Here is a 23,538-nt window from a genome sequence, read left to right as displayed (position 1 = left end):
GTTTGGGTTGGAAGGGAGCTCAGTGGGGTCATCTGGTCCAACGTCCCTGCTCCAGCAGGGTCATCCCAGAGCACAGGGCATGGGATTGTTGTGGAATAGCTCCAGTCAGAGACTGCACACACTCCAAGCTCTCTGGGCAGCCTGACCCAGTGCTCAGTCACCTGCACAGTATAAACAAGTTCTTTCTCCTGCTCAGGTGGACCCTGTGTGTCTCAGTTTCTGCCCTTTGCCTGTTCCATTGCTGGGCAGCACCGAGCAGGGCCTGGTGCCACCTCTGCACCTCCCTGCCTACACTGACAGGCAGGGATGAGGCCCCTTCTCCTCATGCTGATTGTCACCACTCAGAGGAATAATCTCCCGTACCGGCGCCGTTGTCAGAGTCCATACAAACAATAAGTCTCAGGCTGAAAATATTTCACTATTTGCCCTTTGCTGAACAAAAACCAAAAAAACTCACCACCAACAAAATGAACCTCTAGTTGCTGCTCCTGTGGACCTCAGCTGTTTTCCACGCGTTGTCGTAAAAGGAAGTTTTAAATCTGCGGCGGGTGTTTGCAGCAGCCCCGCTGTGTGAGTGAGCGCGGTGCCGGCCATCGGCGCTGCGTTGCTCAGGCCTGGCGGCGGGCGGAGCGGCACCGCCCGGCCCGGCCCTCAGGGCGCGGCCTGGCCCCGGGAGCGGCGGAACACGCGCGGCTGCGGTGCCGGTGCGTGGGGAAGGGCGGGAGGCCGGGCGGGCTGGGGGGACTCCGGCTGGGCCTCCTTATCCGGGGCACGGGCGGCCGAGGGGGTCCCAGCGCGGGAAGGGCCGGCGCGGGGCGGGCACGTCAGGATGGCAGCCCCGGGAGCCGCTCGGGAACGTGGGCCCCGCCATCCGGAGCACCTGGAGAACGGCGCGGAGCCGCCGGCTGCTCCTGGGCCCCGGCCCTGGCAGAGCTCGGACCGGGCGCACCGGCACAGCAGCCGTGAGGGTGAGGGCTGCAGGCAGCCCGGAGAGTGCTCTGGAAACGGGTGCTTGGCACCGAAAATAGTCTGTCAGCAGCAAACAAGACAGTGATAAAATGTTCCCAGCGACAGGACGAGGAGCAATGGCCATAAACTAAAACACAAGAGGTTTCACCTCAGCATGAGGAAGAACTGCGCACTGGGGGTGGCAGAGCACTGGGAGGGCTGCCCGGGGTGGTCATGGAGTCTCCGGAGACATTCCAAACCCACCTGGATGGTTCCTGTGTCACCTGCTCCAGGTGACCCTGCCTGGGCAGGGAGGTTGGGACTGGATGGTTTCCGGGGGTGCCTTTCAACTCTGACTATATTTTTTTTACTTTAATTTTTTAACTCTAATTTTTTTTCTGCAAAAATTAGAGGACTTGCTTATTTGAATTCCAGGTTCATTTGCTGATGTAAATGCAACCTTGAGATTACTTTTCCAGTTATTAAGCCATTTAAAGGCAGCTGCAGTGCTCAGCTTGCCTGTGGTGTGCTTCCATGCGTGGGAAGGCAAGCTAAAAGACAGTAGCATTGTAAGTTAAGGATTGCTTGACTTCTCTGCCTCTCTTCTTTACATCTTGGTTGCATCTGGTACCTTGGAAGACCACTCATTCAATGTATTTTTTATTTCAAGGCATGTCAGAGGATTACAGATGGAAAAGAAAAGCCAAGGAAAGTATTTTTAAGCATTACAGAATAAAGAAATGTGCCCTGAATGGAGTTGTCTGGCCACGTAATCGCTGTGAAGTTTTGTAATGGCAGAAGCTAGGTCTTCAGGAATCAAAAGATCCCAAACAAGTTTGTCACTCAGTAAAAATAAGAAGAAAAAAGAAACAACAAAAAAGGTGGAAGTTACAGGAATACCATCTGCACCTCCAGCATCATCCTCTATTACTTCCTTTTTTAACAATGTTCCCCCTGCCAAGGTTAGCTGTCCCATGTGTGGGCAATTGGTGCCAAGATATGGAATAAATAAGCACATTGACGAAACATGTCAGAGAAACCGTGGTGAGATTGGTGCCATTGATGCTACACTGAATTCATTTAGGAATAAGAGTCCCCCAGCTGCAAATCTAAGCAATAATTCCAGCTCATATTTTTCAAAAAACCTCTTAAATCTAGAAACAAGTCCTTCCAAAAGTAATTTATTGAAAGCAGGAGGGAGTGCAACACAACAGACTAGTCCTTATTTTAGCAATAAAAGTTCAGTCTTCAGTGTGAACAGTGAATGCCAGGCTCGAGCAGTTAGAACAGTCTCCTTGGGAAGCTTGTCTGCCAAGCTGTCCAGAAGACGCTGCCTGCAGGGAGGAAAACAGGTCCTGTATGAAGAGATCAACTCTTCACCTCCAGCTGTTCACAGTGCCTGTGGAACTGCTGCAGCCCCTGATGATGATGATGGTGATGAGATTGATGCTGGGCAGGGTTCTCAGAAAGAAAATCAGCCTTCTCAGAGAGAGCCCCAGGAACAACGTTTTTCAAAGAAGGAACCTGAGTTTCAAAATGAAATAAACAAATGTAATAGAGAAGACCTTGTGGATATGGTTCAAGTACAATTACTGGCTGATAACGGTAAGGACGAAAGGTTCATATCTGGTACCAGGAGCACCAAAGCAGAAAGCAGCTCTGAAGGTGGGATACTTAGTCCTGATAGATGTGAAACATCTCTAGACAGCCATACTTCTGCAGAGCTGACCACTAATTTGGACATTGAGACTCAGCCTCACACTGAGGTTACTCCTTCAAAGACAGAAGTGAACAGTGGGACAGAAAATTGCTTTAGCAGGGATGATGCAGAGATGCTTCCTGTGGAAGTTCTTGAAGACTTTAAGAATGACATGAACCATCCTCTGTTAGAAACTGTGGAAAAGACAGAATCTCAGGATTCCACTGGGGACATTCTAGACAAAATAGATGAGGTCCTGTCTGTGCCCAGCTCTCCTGGTCACCCATACTACCTCCAGAATTTTCTAGTAGTGCTGCGAGCCGTATTGCAGAATGAAGATGATGTCAGACTATTTAATGAACAAGATTTGAACATTATAACCAAGTTCTACAAATTATCAGGTATCTTTTTATTTTAAGTACATTTCCAAGTTTCCTCTTGTAGACAGCATTGTTACATAGTTTTATATGAGAAGTGCTAAATCAATTGACCATGTAACTTGATGGATTTTTTAAGGGAAGAAGCTGCTTCTTCTCCAGAGATGTACCCCTTTTTTAAAATAAACTCTGCTAATGTAGTTAGGTACAGCTCCTGAGGGAATGGGGGACACAGCTTCACTCAGCCCTCCCAGCAGCCTGGCTTGCATCCTGATGGATCTGAGCTGGCCATGGGCACAAGCAGCCAAACCTGGGGGGTCTGCAGAGCATTCCAGACCATAAGAATATTATAGTAGGGGCATCTTGGAGCTTGGTGTGCCTTGTTTATCTTGTGGTAGTTAAAGGGGAATATATAAAGAAAGAAAACAACAAAATTCTTGTTACTGGCTCCCTGAGGCAAGCAGTAGGTGCACATTGTTTGCATCCAAAGATCCGGGAATAAACTCACATTTAGGCCGGTAGTGTGTGCTGGCATTGGCTACTTTGACAAACACTAAAAGAGGTGTTCAGGATACACATTCCCCATTTCCACACTCTGTTCCCTGGACGTGAACAACACTGATCAGTAACAGGACCTTGTTCTGATAGATAAGAGAGCTTCTTGTTTCTCTTCCAGTAGTATGAGTTGGGAATATAGGAAGAATTACTGCAAAGTGGTGCTGATAAATCCACGTCTGCACTGGATGTGAGGGTCACAGATGAAACAATCTCTCTTTGCAGGGTAGGAAAGATGCAGCAGTTGAGCTGTGAGAACTGAAAGGATAGCACTAAGTCAATAGATAACAAATCCTGGACAACTGACAGATGCATGTCATTGCCTTCAAGAAATACCAGGCAGGATACTTTAAAAGTTCAGGTAGATGAGTTCTCTGTCCCACATGTGAAGTGTCTACCCATTTCTGTTGTCATAACACAAAAAAGCCCAACACACACCTGTTTAGTGCTATGAAGTTGCTTGAATATAAATATTTTCCAGTATTTAATTATTTTCTGCAGAAATGTCTACCATTCTTCTGTGAGTTGTCTCTGACTCAGTGTAAGTTTATGAAGCTTATTATGAAATTATTATTGCAGCCCTAGTTTGTTCAGTTCCATGGCCTGCAGAAAGAATGTCCATGTGTTAACCTTTTCCTTTTTCAAGAATGATAAAAACTGGGGACAGACTTCAAAGGAGTTATAACCCCGGAGAGAAAATGACAAGCTTATATGTCTGAATGTAGTTCTCCCAATGAACTGATCCTGGAAAGATTCTATTAAAGAAAAGGCTGAAAAAGTCTTACAAGGACAGGAGAATTGTTAAATAAACATTTAATGTTTATCTGCCATTTCTTAAGCATGTCTAGATCTTTTAGTGTGTCAGTGGTTTTTTATTAATGATCAGTTTCACTTCAGCAGCAGCAGACAGGGATAAAAAATTTAGAAGTTAATGGGGGTTGAATTAAGTATTCAAAAAGTTGTTGAATGTAGTAATAATAGCTAGACTATTTTCAGCTGAAATTTAATAAGCTATTTTGTTGAATTTCAGCATTGTTAGTATTTTAAAAGTCTTTCTAAAAGGTACTTTAAAAGAATACTTCCCTGATGAAAATCAAATGAATAGGAGTTTTTTTTCTCATTGTTTTCTTTCAGTAGATCTATCAGTATAATTTGGCTTATCTTTGGAAAAATAAGAACCTGAAGAATGCTGCACAGAGAAGTATTCTGTGATTATGAAATTATTCTGTCAGACTGCAGCTTCTTTTGTTCTCTGGCATGAAATGTTTGGTTATTGAATGACTGTTTAACAAAGCAAAAAGACCTACTTAACCAACACAAAATTCAGGGTTGAAAAATGAAGTTCTCTTTTTCTATAAAACTAAATATTTCTTGAAGGGTAAGCATGTCAAAAGGCATTTTACTAATGTACATTACCTACAAAACATGTTGTAATACTTTTCCACCTACAAGACTTAAAGATTCTAATGAACTTATGAATTACTTGGAAAGGTAAGTCTGGTATTTTACCAAGTCTGCTTGTAGAACGCAGGGAGGTTTAAAATGTATTTCAGAGAATACTTGCATCAAAGTAGTTTTCCAGGTTAATATGGTGATTGTGCCTAGTACTGTGTTTAGAATTTACTCTTCTTTTTGTCCTTCCCTGCTTTAAATAACATTTCCAGTTGGTGGGCAGAAGTTGTATGTGAGACTTTTTCAACGCAAGCTGAACTGGTTAAAGGTGAACAAAATAGAGTATGGGGAGATAAGTGTGGATTTGTCACCAATAGTTGAAGAACTGGCTGAAGCCAAATTCCTACAAACAGGTAAGGCCAGCATTAATAAACCTTTAAAATACTACAAATAAAATGTGAAGCTGTGTCAGGTTAGAGATCAATGCAGTGCATGCTTGTCTGTGCCTTGGGAAGAGAACAGAGGAGCAGAATAAAGGCTTCAGGTAAGATGAGTGGTCTTGTGAAAATACAAATTGTGCAGATTAGATAATAGAGAAGACCAGCTTTTCTGAACAGTGTTTTTTTAATAACTCAACAGAATTTTTTAATCTTTGCAGTTGTTTTGAAGTTGTAAAGGGTGTTCTTTTTCTGGTTGTTCCTTTCCTTCAAAGTAGACCTGTGAAAAGGTCCAGAGGAAGGCGCAGGAGAATTTCAGGGTGAACCAGATAGCATTGTTAATGCATTTTTGAGGAAACTGATGCCTGTATAACTTAGGTCAAAGTTACAAGGTGCTTATATAGCTGGAGTTGCAAGATATCAATATAACCTGACATAGCTATATAACCTGATATCAATATAACCTAAATAATGATTTTTTATATATCTATATTATCTGATATCAATATAACCTGAATCATAACTTTATACCTGTATAACCTGAATCACAGCTTTTTGTACCTATATAATCCAAATCATAACTTTTATACCTATATAACCTGATATAAATAGCTTCTATGCAATGTAATGGAGTATATGGTTAACTAGTTGCTTAATGCTGAACAGACAAAAAAGAAGAAAATAACTCACCAGGTGGATAGCTTTAGAGATAGATAAATATAGTACTATTGAGAAATTGGTAAATGTAAAGCCAGTTAGCCACAAAATAAAGAATTTAGGCAGGTTAGGACCAGACAGACCAAGGAACACCATAACTGTGCATGCTCCAAAAACAAAGTTGAAAAGTTCAGCTGTGAAGAAGACTTTGGAACCCTTCATCAAAGATCCCTGATGAGCCCTGAATTAGGGAGGTGCAAGTGCAGTGCAAAAGAACTCTGTAATCACTATCAGATCATACCATGTAAATTAGTTTTGGCACCTGTGTGATGATGTTATAGTGACGGAGTAACATCAAGCAGTACTTACTGTATAAATATACCACAGCACTTGGCAGAGGTGGGTGAGTTAGTTGGAGAAATCCCCCTCACCTGCAGTGCTGCAATGAACAAATTCCTGCTCTATGGACACCAGTCTGTGGAGTTTTATTTCCAGCCTACCTTTGGGGCATCAAACCTAAATCATTAGATTGGTACTACTAGGTTGTATGAATGCACTGTGAGCTGTTGCTTGACACAATAATACAACACAATGAATATATGTGGATAATTTTACTTTTAGAATCTGAATTGGAAGACCTGTGTGAAGGGTTGGATTTGCTTTCAGCCCCTGAGCTGAAAACACTGGCAAAAATCTTTCATTTGCCAAACCCAAATGGTCAGAAACAGCAACTTGTGGATGATTTTCTGAAGTTGTCAAAGCAGCGTTCCATCTTCAGCAGGAGTCAGGCTGGTATTGGGACAGTGATTTTAAAAAGGTAAGTGTTTACAGCTAAATTTTGCAGGTGAATGGAAGTTGTGCTTCAGATGACTGAAATCTAGATGCCTTTTCAAGAGAGGAATGCATTTATTAAATTTATTAATAAAAAGGGTGGCATTACATTTCAATTCACAGTGAGTCAAAGAGAAGGGTAAATACTAAACTGCATACTCTGCTTCTTTCAAGGAAAATCAAGTTTATGCATTAATTGCCTTGAAAAAAATTATTCTCGTACTTAATTCAGTATGTTTTAATTTTTACAAGTCATGGTAAAAGCCACGTTATAATATTTTTCTTTGTCCTTCCAGGGTGAAGGACCTGGCTGGAAGATGTGTCAGGGTGTGCAGAGATGCTCGGGCTGTCTTTTCCCGAATGCTGCTGCTCTTTGCACTGCCTGAGTCGCTGGAGGAGGAAGAGGCTGGCAGTGCCGGTCAAGGCCTGCTCTCCACAGTCCTTAGGGCAAACATGGGGCACATGGTGTTCCCCAGTTACACAGTAAACAGGAAAACACAGGTCTTCCAGGACAGAGAGGATCTCATCAGGTAGGGAGGGCTTTGACAACTTGGAAATCTGTTCATTTCTAGAAGAGCTTTACTGCAGCACTTGTGCAGGCAAATAAGAATTCAAATGTAGAACTCCTGATGTAGAAGCGTTAATTTTGCAATTATTCTAAATACATTTTTGTATTGAGGTAGGACTTGTAAGTCACAGTGGCTTGCATTTTGGAACAAAATAGCTTATTTATTTGCTTCCTGATCATGTGATGAAAGCTGTTTCTTCATTTGCTCTGCTGATTCTGAGCTAAAAAAAATTATATTCTCTAGTGTTAAGTAAATTTAAACATAATGTTCCCTGCTAGTTTAAACTCTGCTAATCCTACAAGATTGAGAATAAAGATGGCTGCATGGTTCAATGTTTTCAGAGACTGTAAGGGAAAGAATTTATTTCTTTCAACTATAGATGCTTTGCAAGTGTAATAAAGTTGTGGATTTTTACCACAGGTATGCAACTGCTGTTCATCTGTCAAATGATATAGCCACTGCAATGGTAAATGGGAACTGGGAAGAAGCTAATAATCTCTATTTGTATGCTAAAGAAACCTGGAGTGAACTGAAGAATCACCCCTCTTTGAGGTACTGGACTGGAAACTGTAAAGTGTATTATCTTACCTTGGGTACTTTTCCTTTGGAGAGAGGCTTATCAACTAGGGATGTTATTTAAACCTGATAAACCAAGAGGCTTTAATGCTCTTGAAAGCTTGGAACTTTCTGCTTGTTTGCCTTTTAAGTTACAATATGAAAAGGCCTTTTTTTATAAAATCTTGGGAAAGAGTTGGTAGGCATGGATATAGCACTAAAATAGTTCTGTTCTGTGTGCCAGTGCAGGAGAACAAGAGCCTTATTTTTCCCTTGTCATAGTTTTTTTTTAAGTGGCTTTCAAACAAATGGCAATAAGCAGAAATTAAATTGGACTGTGAACAAAAGATGTGGCAAATGATATGGGAAGACATGCTGGGTTATTCATGTCTTTAGATTTCCAAGTGAGTGTTGCTCAGGAAATCTTACTGGATATCTGAGACCTGAAATAACATTTATTGGGTTTGAAGTGTTCTTCATCAGTTTTACTTTTAATTATTTTGGTGTCTGCCTTAATGATACACCACAAGTTAAAGCCTTACACTTGGCATTATATTCAATTCCATGGCAACTGATTTAAAATAATATTCATGGAGGGTCATTTACACTGAAGACAATGTATTGTCTTATCAAAATATTTTTGATAAGACAAAATATTTTGATAAAATATCAAAAATATTTTTTTATTTTAAAAAGACATTCAAAAGACTTTGTCCTGAAATACAGAGGTGCCTACTGAAAAGATGTTGGTCTTCTTTTATGGCAGGAAATTCCTGTTCGAGTGCTTTTCTTTTGTTCAGCTTTGTTCTGAAGTGAAACTGCTGACTTATGAGAATGAGTTGGTAACAATATATGATGTAGTAAGTTGCTGTTCTGTGTCTGTTTTAAAACTGATTAACTGATAATTCTACTGGTGTTGAAATTAAAATATGCTGTGCAGGAGTGCAGCTTGCACCTGCTCCCTAAGCCAAACTATTGCTATACCTTTGGGTTCTTGACTTTGCAGCTGGGATACTCATTTCAGATCAATTTGGATATATAAAGCATTTAGTTTGGTAAATGCTTTAGGTATAAGCATTCTTGGTAAAACTGTCATGATTAGTTTGATCTGAACTGCCCAAATTTTTCAGCTATCACAGAACTTTACCTGATTACCTGCGGCGTTTCACAGTTGGCTGGGTGTACACAAGAATCCTTTCTCAAGGAGTTGAAATTCTGCAGAGACTTCACAAGTATAAGGTAAAGTGGTGAGGTGAATAGAAATATGTGCTTAATTTTTGTAGATCAGTTTACATTTCTGATGTGGCTGGAAAATGGTGGTAATGTTTGCCAGTACTTGCTACAGTTCTAGTAACAAGTTATTTTAAGGGAAAAGTGCTCCCTTTTTGTGCCGCTTTAGAGAGTTTTAAATTGTTTTGATTTCTGCTTATACTTTGAAGATTTGCCATATAAAACTATTGCTGAGATATGCTTGTTTCATTATTTAGAGACACCTGTGTTTCACTAGATTTGGCTATTGCTTTTAAATAAGAAAAATCTTGAAAGAGAACTCTTCTAGAAATCTCTGCCTCTTCCTTAGGGAATTAACATCTCCAAAGGCCTCTGACTTACATGTTAAAGTAAATCAGATTATACAACTTCACCTCTGCAACAAAGCAATAAGTAATACTTTAGATATTTTTCATATACAATAAGGGATAGAAAGGATAAAAATGCTGTATTTTTGCAGTTAACCTTAAAGTTTACATAAAAGTATCTCTGTTCTAGAGTTTTTAAGATACACATACGGATCTGAAATGGGTATATTGGGTAGTGGAGTAAGAAGTAGATTTGGATTGTCCAGAGAGAAAGTTTCTGTACTATTCATTAATTAGAAGGGAAAGTGACAAGCTAACTTGAACTTGATTTTGTAGCCCAATTAATAAAGGTGCAATCCCATTGCTACAGGAAGCAGTGCAGCAGCTGCAGAGCCTCCTGGCCCAGGATGTGTATTGTACTGACAGCAGAGGGAGATGGTGGGATCGGCTGGCTCTGAATTTACATCAGCACTTGAAAAACACTAAGAAGGTATCTGGCAAGCTGGAAACACTGCAGGCATTGTCTGAAAACATTTTTTAAAAGTATTTCTTACGGAAAGAACAGTGGAGTAGAGTCTCGTAAAAATACAGATTTTGTTAGGAATCCTAAGGTCAGACAACCAGTTTCAACTAAGAAAATGAATCAATTTTTTTAATCTTAAAGTGATCAGTAGAAATTGAGAGGGATTTTTTTTACTGTCCTAGTATAAATTTCAATTCAGAAGCCTCCTCATGCAAAGTGTTACTTATTGGTTAGAACTTCACCGCTCAGTTAGCCCTGGCCTGCGGGCTCGTTCTTGCACTCACATGTTTGTGCTTGTCTCAGTTTCTCTTGCGCAGAGGGGTGCCGAGGTCTCAGTGAGCTGTTGTTTGTGCCCTTTGTTTGCCAGGCCGTCGGCTGCATCCAGAGGGGGCTGGCAGACGCGGCCGTGCGCACCGGGCACCGCCTGTCCCTGTGCCAGCGCGCCCTGCGCATCCGGGACTCCCCCAGCTGCAGGCAGCTGCAGGGCCTGCTGCAGGACCTGCCCCTCCTCACCGTGCACGATGTCACTCACGTAAGCAGGGGAGCTGCAGCTCCTCCTGAGCTCTTTTACTTCACACAAGGAAAAGTAATCTGGGAGACTTGTTACAAGCTGTGCACCAGCCTCTGACTGACACATGGTGCAGGAAAATGAATATAAATGTGGTTTTTTGTTCTAAAACAAAAGCCTCTTGTAATCAAATACTTCTGCATTGGTCAGCTTCTTAGCTGAAGTTAGTCAGCTGTACACTGATCTAATTTGCATTGCTGTATATTTGCTATGGATGTGATCATCCATAAACTCCACTAATTTATCAGTGATGCCCTCAGAGCCTTTCTGGCTGAAGAGTCTGATCAGATCAGTGCATTGCCTCTGGTGGCTGCAGGCCAAGCATTCTATGTGCCAGAAAAAGTAATAGTAACCTTAGCATGTTGTCAGCATTAGATTAATGGCTAAAAAAGATGCCACTGTTCTTTAGGACCCTTTGGAAGTTATGCACTCTAAATATGTGTTATGCAAATATTCAGTGTGGGGGACTTGCTTAGTATTAGAATGGATTTTTAAAAAATCTATCTTTTCCATACCATTATAAAGATAATTCTGTCTGGGCAAAATCAGAGCAAGCCTCATTTCCTCTCTCAGCCTCCTCACCACATGTCTCCCTGCAGTCCTTCTTTGTCTCTGCCCAGGTCTGTCTCCTCAGTTTTCTGTGGTTTTGCTCCTGGTCCTGCATATAGAAAGGCTACATTCCCATCTGCCCAGAATTTCTGCTAGACGTTTATTGTCCTAAAAATGTGCTGGTTTATAAAAGCTAAAGAAGATGATTTCACAAGAATGATGGGTTACATTTTATTCAGTTAATTTTTGGAAACAAATCTAGTTCTGATTTTAAGAAAACTGAAAAGGGAATTTTGAGCTAAAGCTTATTGAATGTGATGCTGTAAAGTAACCAAATGTTTTAATATGTTTAGGTTACAATCAGTGGAAAGATGTGTCCTCAGACGGGAATGGGAAAATCTGTGTTCCTCATGGAGGATATTGGTGATGGAGAAGGAGGCCAGGACTGCAGTGTATCCACAGTCATGTGCTCAGTTGAGGAGCTGGCATTAACTCATTACAGGAGGAATGGTTTCGATCAGGGTAACAGTGCTGTTGGTTTAGGGATATTTTGCAGTAAAATAACTGGGGAGTAAGTAAAGAAACTATTTACTAATCAGTTTAAGTAATAGACCAGTTTTAGCTGATTTCATTAGACCAGATTTTAGGGTGATTCTGTTTCCTTCCCAAACACCTCTAATACATCACTTCCTTACCAAAGTGCTCTAACATGTATTTTCAACCTGACCTGCTTTAATGATTTGCTGCCTTCATTTACCAAAGGTGATTTTGAAATATATTAGGGAAAACTCCAGTGTTTTCAATTCATCTACACAGAAAATCACATAGTTTGCCTTCCTTACCATTGAACAGCTAAGAGTAGAACAATTTAGGTTAAAATGCTAGCATTATCATTTAAAGGAGTGTCACTAAGGAAATGTAAACCTCCACTGATTCTTGGTACTAGATGTCCATGACGGCAGTATATACCAATAGCACAACACTGCAGGATTTTTTGAGAAGGCTCTATTAGTATTTAATGTATTTTTACAATTTAGGAGCTATGAAAAGCCATCAGCTAGTAAGAATATATAGGTCTGTTTTACAGGAAAAAAAGCAAAATACAAAAAGGTAGGCACGTTATTTTTGAAGATAAAATTTGTGCCTTTCTATAAAATACATATTTTAATATAGTTTAATTTTATTGATAATACTGTTGCAGCAAAAGTGGCCACATCAGAAAAAGGTAAAGAGGAAGGGAACAATATTTAGAACTGGGGAGAATTGTGCTGAAATCCCTATTCAGTTCCTCACTCCCTCCCACTCACCATTGGTCTTCTTGGCTCAGTTTTGAGCACAGTGGCCATGTGTGATTTAGTGATGATCCAGAATGCTCATTCCAGCTCCATGCACACACCCCAACACTCACATGCTCTCTCTCATATGTGTAAGGTATCCTGCATGTATAATGCACATACACCATATTATATGGTGTATAATAACATATATCTTCTGGGATCTGTATGTGTGATGGGTAACATGACATATGCTGCTGTAGATACTATACTGTACTAATAACAAACACACATCACAGAGTGCCTGAGGGAGCTCTGGGAGTCACCCTGTGCAACCTCAGCTCAACAGCCAGCTCTCCCACCTGCTTTAGAGTATCCCCAAGGAGGGTGAGTCCACAGCAGCCTGGGCAGCATGTGCCAGTGCTTCATCACCTTCACAGGGAAAAAGTGTTGCCTTGTGTTTGCATATATATATACACACATATATATAGTCATACATATATATGTCTCCCTATGTTCATATACATATATATTAATACACACACACACATTTGTATATATACACACACACATCCTGCTCTCAGTGTCCCCTGTTACCAGGACTCTCCTCCATTCAGCAGCAGGCCCACATTAGCCTGAGTTTTCCTTCTGGTGTTGAGGTATTTGGAGAAGCCCTCCTTGGTGTCCTTGATGTGTTGTTTTCACATGAACATATAAATGTGTAGGAGCACATGTATACATGCATGAACACGTGTATTTGCATATATAAATATGTATACATATAAAAGGCATAATATCTAATATTTACAATAAAATAGAACAGGTATGTAGAATAATATTTTATACAAGATCTAATTATATACAATAAATATGTGTCATGTTTTGAATATATTATTATTATCATCCACATAGTATCTTCTTTTAATGTTAAAAATTGTGCACTAAAAAATTGCCAGTGTTAGCCCAGTAGGCTTTGTGGGGGCCAGGGAGGGATGTGCTGCAGCTGAAGGCCCCTGACCTGGGGGCAGCAGGCTTGGGGAATGGGGCAGAATGAGCTGCATTTGCAGCTGACATCAGCTGGCCATGAACCTGAACATGGCATATTTCTGCTTTGGGTCATGATGGTTCAGTACCTTTCCATATGACATTGCTGTAGAAATTAACACTTCCATTTTTATTAAACTCTGCCCTTTAGGTATTCATGGGGAAGGCTCAACTTTTATTACACTGTATGGGATTCTAATGTGGGATATCATTTTCATGGATGACATACCTGACGTGTTCAGAAATTCCTATCAGGTAATTTTGAAAGGCTTTCTTTAGTTAATTTATTTTCCCGTTGCTGTAGACTCAGTAACCATGTTAAAATCTTATTTGGGATTAGATTAACATTTTATTCTACACCAGACAGATCTTGGTGTTTCCTTCATTTTATTATTTGTTATATTTTGTTTATGGGCTCATTCCTAGGCTGTATTTTGTGGGATTATGTGTGGCAGCCGTTTGTGTAAGGCTGTTTTCCTAAGCACTCTGCATTTGCTTTTGAAAATGGCTCTGGGCCCTCCCTGCTCAGCAGCGGCAGAGCTGAATTAAAGCTGAATTGCTGCAGGGGTTTTTTACACCCTGAGCGTGTGCTGGGAGTGCAGAGGATTCTTTGCCTGTTAAAGGAAGTCTCTGTCTAGAGTTCAAAACAACAGAGTAGAGGCCGAGATGGGACCAGTGTTTGTTGCACTGGCACTGGGTGTTAAAACATATGCAATCTTTTCCCCATTTAATAAATATTTATATGGTGGTCATGTTCTAGATAAATCAGCTCAATGTTTGATTGACTTTGTAGTTAAGAAAAATATGAAGTAGGACATTGTCATTCTGGGAACAGCTGCTGTGGTGGCAGTTCCTGAGAGCTGGATTTATCTTTTCATCCAGACATCCCCCCTGGATTTATACACTGACAGCTTCTATGAGAACAGGAGGGCTGTCATTGAGGCCAGACTCCAGCAGCTTCACACAGCTTCCTCAGAGACGCTGGCAGAGCTGGTGGCTGACGTCTGGACCACTCAGGAGGGAAAAGCAGCAGCTCTGGTTAACTGGGGACGTTTTACTTCCCTCCAGCAAGTCCAGGTAAGTGGCTGCTGCCCAGCATGGGCACTCCAATTAGGCTTGACATTCAATTACCCATGGCCCTGGTGTGCTCACAGGCTTTATTGAGGCACTGAGCCGTGGCAGATGGAGAGTGGTGGGAGGCAGGAATTGGAATTAGGGACTATTGTGCTGAAGTCCCTGCACAGGTAGTGTTACAATTTTCTCATATGGTCACTTTTCCTGTAACAGTAGTTGAGAACACAGCAGGAAAATTGATGTAAGAAACACAGCAGGAAAATTGATGTAAGAAACATCTACTTATGTTTCTTGTTACGTTTCCTGAGACTAAAGAAAGAGCTGAGGTGGGCCATGCAGTATTCTTGGAACAGTATTCTTGTGAGGGCTGGGAAATGGTTCTGCAGGAAATTAAAACCAACTCAAACCAATCAGCAAACCCTCTCTTGCAGAGCCTGGTCTCTTGCCTTGGAGGAAGGTTCCTGAGCGGTGTTTTCCAGCGGCTTTCCAGGGACCTGCGGCACTGCCGGGGGGGCCTGCCCGACCTGCTCGTGTGGCGCTCCCACAGCCAGCACTTCAAGGTGTGTGGGCAGCACGGAATACCCAGTGCTCAGCTGCCTTCCCTGTGTAAAACCCCAATACCCAGTGCTCAGCTGCCTTCCCTCTGTAAAACCCCAATACCCAGTGCTCAGCTGCCTTCCCTTGTATGAAACCCTGCCCTTGTCAGCCCACACAAATTGAGATTTCCTTCCTGCAGCTCGGCCTCCCTGCCCCCATGGAGTACTGAGTGATTATCTGCCCCTCCAGTGGGCATAGGGAGCAGACACAATCAGCACTGGCTAAGGTTGCTGTAGTAAAGGTCTTTGATTAATTGTAATCTAAAGCACCTGTTACAATCAGCCACACATTGAGTGTTGTTAGCAAGGAGTTCTTCTGGCACCACTTAGACAAAATCTGCATTATTTGAGTCCACAGCAACTGTGTCTGTGTCTGCTACAGAAATTGAGTAAACAGTCGTGGATGGTGCCTTGCACAGTAGTGGAATAGTTACTAGAGGACTATTGGACATCTCATCTGTTGGAGCAGCTTGTGATGCGTTTATGGTACAGAGCTGAATAGCAGAAATTAGTTCTCTAGAGCACCTGAGTAAGTTGCTGCCAGTATCAGCTGGAACAGGTGAGGGTGCAGACAACTGATTTTGCAGTATGAGAGATCTTCATTCACCAGGGCTTTTGTCTGTGTTTTGGTGGATATTTACTATATAAAATTTCATTCTCTTACAGTTAAAATTTTGAAATATGGGGTAATAATTCAGCACTCACTGGACCTTCCATTGTGCTAAAATCTCTATTATTTTTCCTTGCAAGCAACAGTTGTTAAAAAATACTTCTTGTGTGGGAGCTACTGATCCTTCAGATCCTCCAGGGACACACTTGTAACCATGTCCCTTTCCTTGCAGCTGGTGGAGGTGAAGGGCCCCAACGACCGCCTGTCTCCCAAGCAGATGCTGTGGCTGAGCGAGCTGCACAAGCTGGGGGCTGCAGTGGAGGTTTGTCACGTGCAGGACGTTGGGGGCAAGAGCAAACGCCTCAGCTGACAGAGGTTAGATCATGTGGGCAACTCGGGTGTTCTTAAAGGAATGGGTAACACACACAAATGGCTGCTGCTTAATAAAAGTAGTTTCTTCTAAAATTCTGGTTTTTTTGAAACATTACCATAGCCCTTTTTAGCACAAAGCATTCCAAAGTGTAATTTGAGAAAACTGTCAGTATGATTTACTGCATGTCACTTTGTGTTCAGAAGAGGAGAGCCCTTCCCTTCTCTCCTCAATTCCTGACTTATTCTGTGAGGTGATCTGGGCTTTGCCCAGCGAGGAGGAAGAGCTGCCTTCACACTGGTACACTCTGAGACCATCTGTACAATACAGAAACTGGGCCATCAGGACCTGCTCATTTGTGGGGTGCCCTTGAGCCCTAAATTCATGATGTTGGGCAAGTCTCCCTGCAAGGTGTGAGTTCAGCCCCTTGCCAGGATTGTCAGGTCCAGTGTGGTTCTCTGCCTGTCCCCACTTACCATGATGCATTTGAATTTTGCACTTGTACATAAACAGACACAGGTGGCAGAGAGTAGGGCATAAAGCATTAATGCTGTTCTAATGTGTATGAAAGGATAATTTATTTAACAGCTCCTTCTGTTTATGTGTATTACCTGTATAAAGGGAAATACTTCTGGTAGTAGACACGAGTTGGTCAGTGCCAAGATGACCACATTCAGTATATTCAGTTCTGCCCCACATAAATTGATGTGTTTGCTCATTCAGAAGTATGTCAGTCAATTGGAACTAAAAATATGAATTCCCTTTTAAGACACCAAAATCCCGTGGGTTTCTCCTAATTTTAACACACAGCCAACATCTTTTCTTTGGAGTCTTCATGCTCATAGTGAGTAAGTTCCCTTCTATGAGAAATTCTGATCACCATGCAAACTGCAGAGACTATAACAGAACATAGCAAGAAATAAGATAATTTGCACATAATTTTTATTAATCATCTTTCTATAGCACAGTGTCCATACTTTCTTGGAAAAAACCACACGCACACTTTTTTTTTTATTAGGGGAGGGGAAAGAAAACCACCTGAAGTTCACTGTGGAAGGGTATGGACTTTTATTGACTCTAATTTACTTCACATTCACAACTCAGCATCAGGATTTTATAATCTTCCTGCCACTGCTACTCAGTAAATCATTATCAGGCACAAAGGTTTTAGTTTCAGTTGAAATGGTGAACTCTAAACCATCACAGCAACAGCATTAGAAACCTACTGCCTAGAGCAATTTGAGGTACAAATTTCTGTCTCTTGGTTAGAGGCAAATTTAAGATTTCGTTCTTTGCTTAAATACATGTTAGAATTTTTTTGGTTTTAATATACTTCCATCTGAGAATAAGCCAAAAGGTTTGCCCAGCTTGCTACATTTTCATTGAAACACAAGGCAGTTAATTGATCAGAGTGGTATTGCAGGCAGGTGCCCATGAAGCACACGTGCAGCCTGGGCAGACACACACAAAGTTCTCAGTGCACTCCTGGGGGCACAGGGCAGTGCCTGGAGGCTGAGGGGGCACCACAGCCCCAGCCCTGCCCTGAGCCCAGCTGCTGCACTGGGGCCCAGCAGCTGCAGAGCTCCCCCTGTGTGGTACAAAGTCATGACTCAGCCAGGAACAGCTGCAGCAATGCACATTTTCTACAAACACAAAAGGATGAGCTGCTTGGTAGCTTTTCTACTCTTGCAACACAAAGATGGCATTTAACAGTACGTTGCTTTAAATGGTGAACAGAAATTAAAATTTGAAAATATGTGTACATATATATACACAGACATATATATACACACTTGCATGTCAGTATTCTGTACACAGAAGTAAGATACATAGTCACACCCCAAAATTGCTTTTGAAAGTTATTAAAGATATCCAGAACAGTCCCTATTGACTTGATAAGGCAACTGTGCAGAGTGGAGAATATTTAAAAATCAACACTTGGTACACCTTGTCCTTCAAAAGTGAATCAGAAAGTATCGAGCTGCTGAACTCAGAGGAAGCAGCAGCATGCACAGGCACAGCAGCTGCTCAGGCTCCTTAGCAAGGAAGCAGAACCTGGTCTTCAAGTCTAGGGAAAGGTGGAGCCCTTCCCTTCCTCTCTGCAGGAGGTGCCCCCTCTCAACCTCTGCTTACCTAATTCCCTTTTTGGAATGGTACAAAATTTCTTTTTAAGTCTGTTTGGCAAATAGGTATTTCGACAGGTTTTGTTTATTTATAAAGGCATATTATTTTTAACCCTCTCCCATGCTATATATATAAAATACAAAGTCCCTCTGCAGCATCTGTACACATCTTAGAACTGAAATGTAAAAATGTCTGAAATCTCCTTATAAAAGACAATTCTGTTTAAATATAGTACCCATTTCCCCCCAAAGGGTACTAGCCTAAACATTTTTTAATTCCACCAGCTGCTTTTGTGGAGTAATTTATTTACACTTTTTTGGTACCTTTAATCCAAAGAAGTTATACCTTTAAGGAAAGAAAAAAAAATTATAGTTTTAACTGTCATTTTAAAAGAAAAACAGAGTTGGTACCAAAAGACACTAAGCACACAGGTTGAGGTCTTTATGTCAAGTATCAGGCCAGGGAAAGCAGTAAGCTAATGGGCAAAGAGGAATGGCAAAAGCAAACTAAAACAAATGTTTGAATAATGAACAAGTGAGATGACTACTGCAGCAAGCTTGGAAATAAACACAACTGGTTTGTGGACCATTTAACATGCTCAGCTCATCTTGCAGCATAATTAGGCAATTGAGGTGAATACACGTTTTCTCCTCACAAACAGTTGCCCAGATGCCCTGGCATTGTGTCACAACAGCCTGTGCCTGCCCACGTTGTGCACAGCACACACACAACAGATTCTTTGCATAGGAACAGGTTTGGAAGTTCGGTAAGGTAAAAAAGGAACCCCCCCTCCCCTGACATTATTCACCTCTGCATTGGCCCTGCCCTGCTTCCCTCTCCAGCCCCAGCAGTGCAAGCAAAGCACAGCCTTGGAGGCCAGAGACCAGCCTGGGAGGCAAACCCCACTTGGTGATTTAGGCTGTGCTGAAGATCAGTTTGGGTTTACAAAGATCTCCAAATCCTATCCCCTCCCCTTTTTTTAAACTTGAATACACTGCATATTCCTATCCTGCAGCTTTCTATTGTATAAGGCCTTTGGTGCCCTAAACTGGTGAGGCAATACCTGGGTAGAGGCTCAGTGTCAGTTCAACAGCGTTGGTGTTTATACAGAAATAATTTAATACAAAATACAGCCTCGCTGTCCAGAGAAGGCAGCTAACAGGAGCCTTAACCTATGAGAATGATACATCACTACTTCTCCAACCTCCTGGAATTCTTCACACTCCTTCCTTTCTCCCTGTGAGTCCTTCTGTGGCACAGCATCCAGGGAGAGGCATCATTTAAAAAGGTTTCAGAACAACAAGGAGGCTGCTGCATTAAGCAGAAGGAAGGAGGCTGTTGGATGTAATTCCCTCAGGCAGTGCTTGTTCATTGCACTGTCCCTATGGGATAGTCAGTCTGCAAAAACAAGGCACCACTCACTGCTCTCCTTGCAGCACCTGCACCCCTTGTGGAAGTGGCAATGAGGAGCCAGTGCTCCTTTCTGGAACCCAGCAGGGCTCAGGTACGAGTTCTGCTGAAAGCTACTTCATCCTGCAAAAAAATGAGGAGAGGAATGGCAGGAACGAGGATCTGTGCAGGGATATAATGCTGAGTAGTTGAGGTGCTCTTATAAAAAGGTGAGGGTCTTGTGGGATGTAAAAACAAGTTTAACCTTAAAGAGAGGACACCTGCTGCTTCTTCTGGATGCATGTTGTTTCCAGAAATGGAGAGGGGGAAACAGGGGATGGAACAAGAACTTGCCACACAATCTCTTTTGAAAAGGTGGCAGAGGGGAGTGTCAGCTGCATTAGAGTAATCCTGCTACTGTTTCCTCCCAATTAAAGGCACTTCTACAGCTACTGCAATACCATATCTACAGTAAATGTTTTAAGGTTAACAGTGCATTGTCCTGATGTGGATTTCTATAGTCTAAAGTCAAGCTCATGACAAAGAGCACAAATCTGACTAATTGTTAATGAACACATTTTGGGAAGAGAAAGAAAATGGAATAAGCCCTTCCATGGATACACTGCATTAGCACAATGTAGGGTGATCAGTCATGGAACATTAGTATGTTTGTATCTATGCAAGTAAGTATTACTCCTGAAGAGGCAGTCTGATAAAATAGTACATTCCCAGATTTCAGCTGTGAGTTCATCTCCACTGCAGTACTTTGGCTTTCCAAGCTGTTTTATCAAAGGGTCACTTCAGTCACTATCTGGGAAAACAAAGGTTATTTCAAGCAGAACCCTCACTAATGACCACACCAAGCCTTTCAATTAGCTAATGAAATGCTCTATCACTTGTAATGAGCCAAACCCCCAGGAACAGGAGGAATTGGGGAGCAGAAGCCCCAGCAGATGAGAACTACTGAAGACAACATTGTGCGATTTGAAGCATGACTTGCCTTGCTTTTAAATATTTGTGCAAATCTTACGTAATGTTTGTATATAAAAATTATTACAGCTTTCAATGCCGCATTTAGCAGTGTTAAGTTAGAAAAGACAAAATGATATGCTGTATTCTCCCCAAACCTTTAAACCTCCACATCACCTCAGTCTTCATTTGCAAGCGTCTCGGTGGATAGCCAGATTTTGGCACCACTTAAAAATTTGCTTAAAGGTGTTCCCAAAATGCTCCGTTTGCATAGGTTCCCTACAGGAGAAAATGGGAATGAGGAGGAGAGAAAGTCTGGGGTGCCTGAGGTGTCATTTAAACCATTTGCTCTGAAGTACATCCTGCTTTGATCCAGTTCTGAGCAGTGGCCTTGCAAGGAGGAGTTGCTCTTGTACTGCCGCAGGCTGCGGTTTAACATGTCCACCTCGTCTGCCAGCAGAGAAACTCTGTGGAAGGCGGTGATGGAGCCCCCGTGGCTGATCTGGGCCTCGGGAACCCAGCGGAAGTAGCAGAGTTTCCACAGTTTTATTTGTGTTCCAGAGAGATGGGGCAGAATGACGCCGTGCAAATCGACGGGCTTTGCAAACCAGTCTCTGAAGTACTGCTCCATGCTGTGGCTCTGCCCCTCTGCTGAGTGGAAAAACTCCGGCTTCAATTTTAGAATCAGAGAGTTTCTTCTTGGAAGGAACTCCTGCTCACCGATGATTCCGTTCTTTATTGCTGGGGGGACACCTCGCAATGTGGAGCTGTAGTTTTTCTGCAGAAAATAAATACTGGTAATTTTCCAGTTCTACATTCATTGGAATAGTAAATTTCCCTGAACTGCCAGGGTGCATCATGCAGACAAATGCTGTGACCTTTAAATAGTTCTGAGCTTCTGAGTCACTGCTGCAGGGCTCACAGGGCAAACTGTGGCCTTTAAAAAGAAATACATATGGTTTTTTGCAGCAACAAATGATAGACTTATAATCAGTATTTACTGAAAATACTGAAAACCCCAGGGGAAAAAGTAGCCTGTCATCAGTTTTCCAAAGGTGAAATAACGCAAATGTTGGCAGTGACTCAGCCACATCAGAAAATATCCTAAAACACAAGGCTCAACAATTTACATTTCTACTTCTACAGGAAATAATTTCTTTAGGCTGGGAAGCCAAGACAAAGAAGGCTGCTACTGCTAATCCAAGGGCACCTGCAGCACGACCCCCGAGTGTGAGCACAGCCCCTGCGAGCCCCCCCGGTACCTTGGAGCGCTTGAAGGTGCGGAGGGCCCCGTTGTGCACGCTGGGCGCGCTCTTGCCGATGTACAGCGGGTTGTGGAACAGCAGCCGGTCCCGGTTCGTGAACTGCAGAGACCAGTCCCAAACACACGGAAACCTGAGGCCTTTCTCATCACCCAGCTGAATGTTTTTGCTTATAGCAAATTCCTGCAAGACGTTACCATTCAGACAGATTAAAATCAAAGAAAATGGGCTTCTCATGAATCTTAAAACCAGTGGGTAACTACTGGGCAAAGAGGAGCAGGGTAGCACAACAGAGCAGCAAGACAGCTGAAGAAAACAGTTGCTCTGCATTTGTGCAGTTACTTTTCAATTCTATTTAATTGTTTGTTGGCAAACTCGCATTTTGAGAATTCACCCATAGTCCCTCAATGCTTTACTTCTTTGTAAAGTTTCTACCTGTAACTTTAAAGGCAAAATATTTCATGAAATAAGTAAGTTTCACTTTTATCAGCCATCAAATATTTTCTACACGCAGTTGTGATAAGCTCGTTTTCAAAAACAAATTTAAGTGTTCAGTTTTCTAAATGCCTCCATTGTGCAATACTATTGGAACTTTATGCAGCATCTGGAACTTTTTCAACTATTTAAACAATTATGTCAAAGAGATTTCAAAGTTTGCCTGAAGCATGAAATTCTATTTATTGCCTGTCATTCTACTTTCTGAGTTCCAGATACAGATTTGCTTCCTAGAGGAGTACAAATAACAATGCAGAGTAGCAACGTTTTCCTAGGAAAAAAACCACAAATAAATTCAATAGACTTTCTTCTTGAATAGTTAAGTCACTGTCTCTGCACAGATCACCTGAAAGTCATTATGACTGAATTTACTTGGGGACCTGAGAGTTTAGCCCCAAACAGAGTGTGACAATTGGAAGGACACACAGGAAGCATTGAACTGGGATGCTGTTATTCCCAGGGGGCAGGCTGCAGTGTCCTGCTGGACAAGCAGGTGCAGCCCCTCCTACTCACAGTGCTCTCCTTGACTCGCTGGTGGGGGCAGTTGAAGAGGAAGGTGCCGAACAAGGAGATGCGGGCGCTGTCGTACAGGATGGTCAGGTACACCTCCGAGAACTCAAAGGCTGCTGGGTACTGTTCCAGCAGCTGCCAAACGCAGTCAAGGAACATCAAGAACAAAGGAGACTGGGAAAAGAAACAAGGAATGATCAGATTTAACATAAGCTTTTCCCAAATCATACCCATTTCTTTGCAGTTGTGGTATTTGGCTGTACCATTGATACATTACTCAATTATAGGGTAAACTATTTGGGGGTTTGCATTTTTCATGATCCTATGCAATTATTACACTGTATTCCTGTTTAGCTTCATTTTTTTTAGCACTACCTTTGCACAGCTTTCCCTTCTGTGTAAAAACTTTCCTGGGCTCCCCTCATACACAAGGATTTGTGCAGCTGCAAAAATCCTTTCTGCCATCTGTATGTCCCTCATAATTTCCAAATTAGTGCTTGTATGAGCCTTCCCTGCCCCTTGGCCTTGGCTTTAGAATGTATTTTCTTCCTTGTTTGAAATGACTGTAGAGCTTACGATTCAGC

At 42.0% G+C, this 23,538-nt stretch overlaps 2 protein-coding genes across 5 annotated transcripts in view; one reads left to right on the top strand and one right to left on the bottom strand.

Moving 5' to 3' along the window:
* The first annotated feature begins 602 nt into the window (after positions 1 to 602).
* On the top strand, positions 603 to 23,178 carry FAN1 (FANCD2 and FANCI associated nuclease 1). 3 transcript variants are annotated; one of them, XM_030954955.1, is made up of 15 exons: positions 603 to 704; positions 1,619 to 3,048; positions 5,244 to 5,384; positions 6,687 to 6,882; positions 7,193 to 7,426; positions 7,886 to 8,017; positions 9,151 to 9,259; positions 9,968 to 10,087; positions 10,488 to 10,652; positions 11,591 to 11,759; positions 13,707 to 13,810; positions 14,438 to 14,632; positions 15,061 to 15,189; positions 16,068 to 16,210; positions 21,834 to 23,178. In XM_030954955.1, exons 2-14 carry the CDS (start codon positions 1,740 to 1,742, stop codon positions 16,203 to 16,205), a joined length of 3,141 nt encoding a protein of 1,046 aa, XP_030810815.1. In that variant the 5' UTR covers positions 603 to 704; positions 1,619 to 1,739; the 3' UTR covers positions 16,206 to 16,210; positions 21,834 to 23,178. The 3 variants fall into 3 exon arrangements, with proteins under 3 accessions (XP_030810815.1, XP_030810816.1, XP_030810814.1); XM_030954956.1 differs by lacking the exon at positions 21,834 to 23,178 and adding an exon at positions 21,249 to 21,403; XM_030954954.1 differs by lacking the exon at positions 21,834 to 23,178 and having other exon boundaries at positions 16,068 to 16,300.
* MTMR10 (myotubularin related protein 10) overlaps positions 17,250 to 23,538 on the bottom strand; it is a 36,570-nt gene continuing 30,281 nt past the window's right edge. For both annotated transcript variants that reach the window (XM_030954957.1, XM_030954958.1), the window contains 3 exons: positions 22,958 to 23,128; positions 21,950 to 22,132; positions 17,250 to 21,465 (listed from right to left, as the gene is read on the bottom strand). In XM_030954957.1, the coding sequence (XP_030810817.1) occupies positions 20,866 to 21,465; positions 21,950 to 22,132; positions 22,958 to 23,128 (954 nt within the window). In that variant the 3' untranslated portion in view covers positions 17,250 to 20,865. The remainder of the gene's footprint in view (positions 21,466 to 21,949; positions 22,133 to 22,957; positions 23,129 to 23,538) is intronic.

The sequence above is a fragment of the Camarhynchus parvulus genome, chromosome 10, assembly GCF_901933205.1.
Source record: "Camarhynchus parvulus chromosome 10, STF_HiC, whole genome shotgun sequence".
NCBI lineage: Eukaryota > Metazoa > Chordata > Aves > Passeriformes > Thraupidae > Camarhynchus > Camarhynchus parvulus.
Note: the sequence above shows the minus strand (reverse complement) of the source record. Positions and strands in the feature narration are given on the sequence as shown.

Bases quoted from the DNA above. Each gene is read 5' to 3' on its own strand.
- FAN1 (XM_030954955.1), top strand. From the start codon at position 1,740: ATGGCAGAAGCTAGGTCTTCAGGAATCAAAAGATCCCAAACAAGTTTG. The intron at 6,883-7,192 runs GTAAGTGTTTAC...TTGTCCTTCCAG, and splicing joins GGGACAGTGATTTTAAAAAG to GGTGAAGGACCTGGCTGGAA. The intron at 11,760-13,706 runs GTAACAGTGCTG...TCTGCCCTTTAG, and splicing joins GAGGAATGGTTTCGATCAGG to GTATTCATGGGGAAGGCTCA.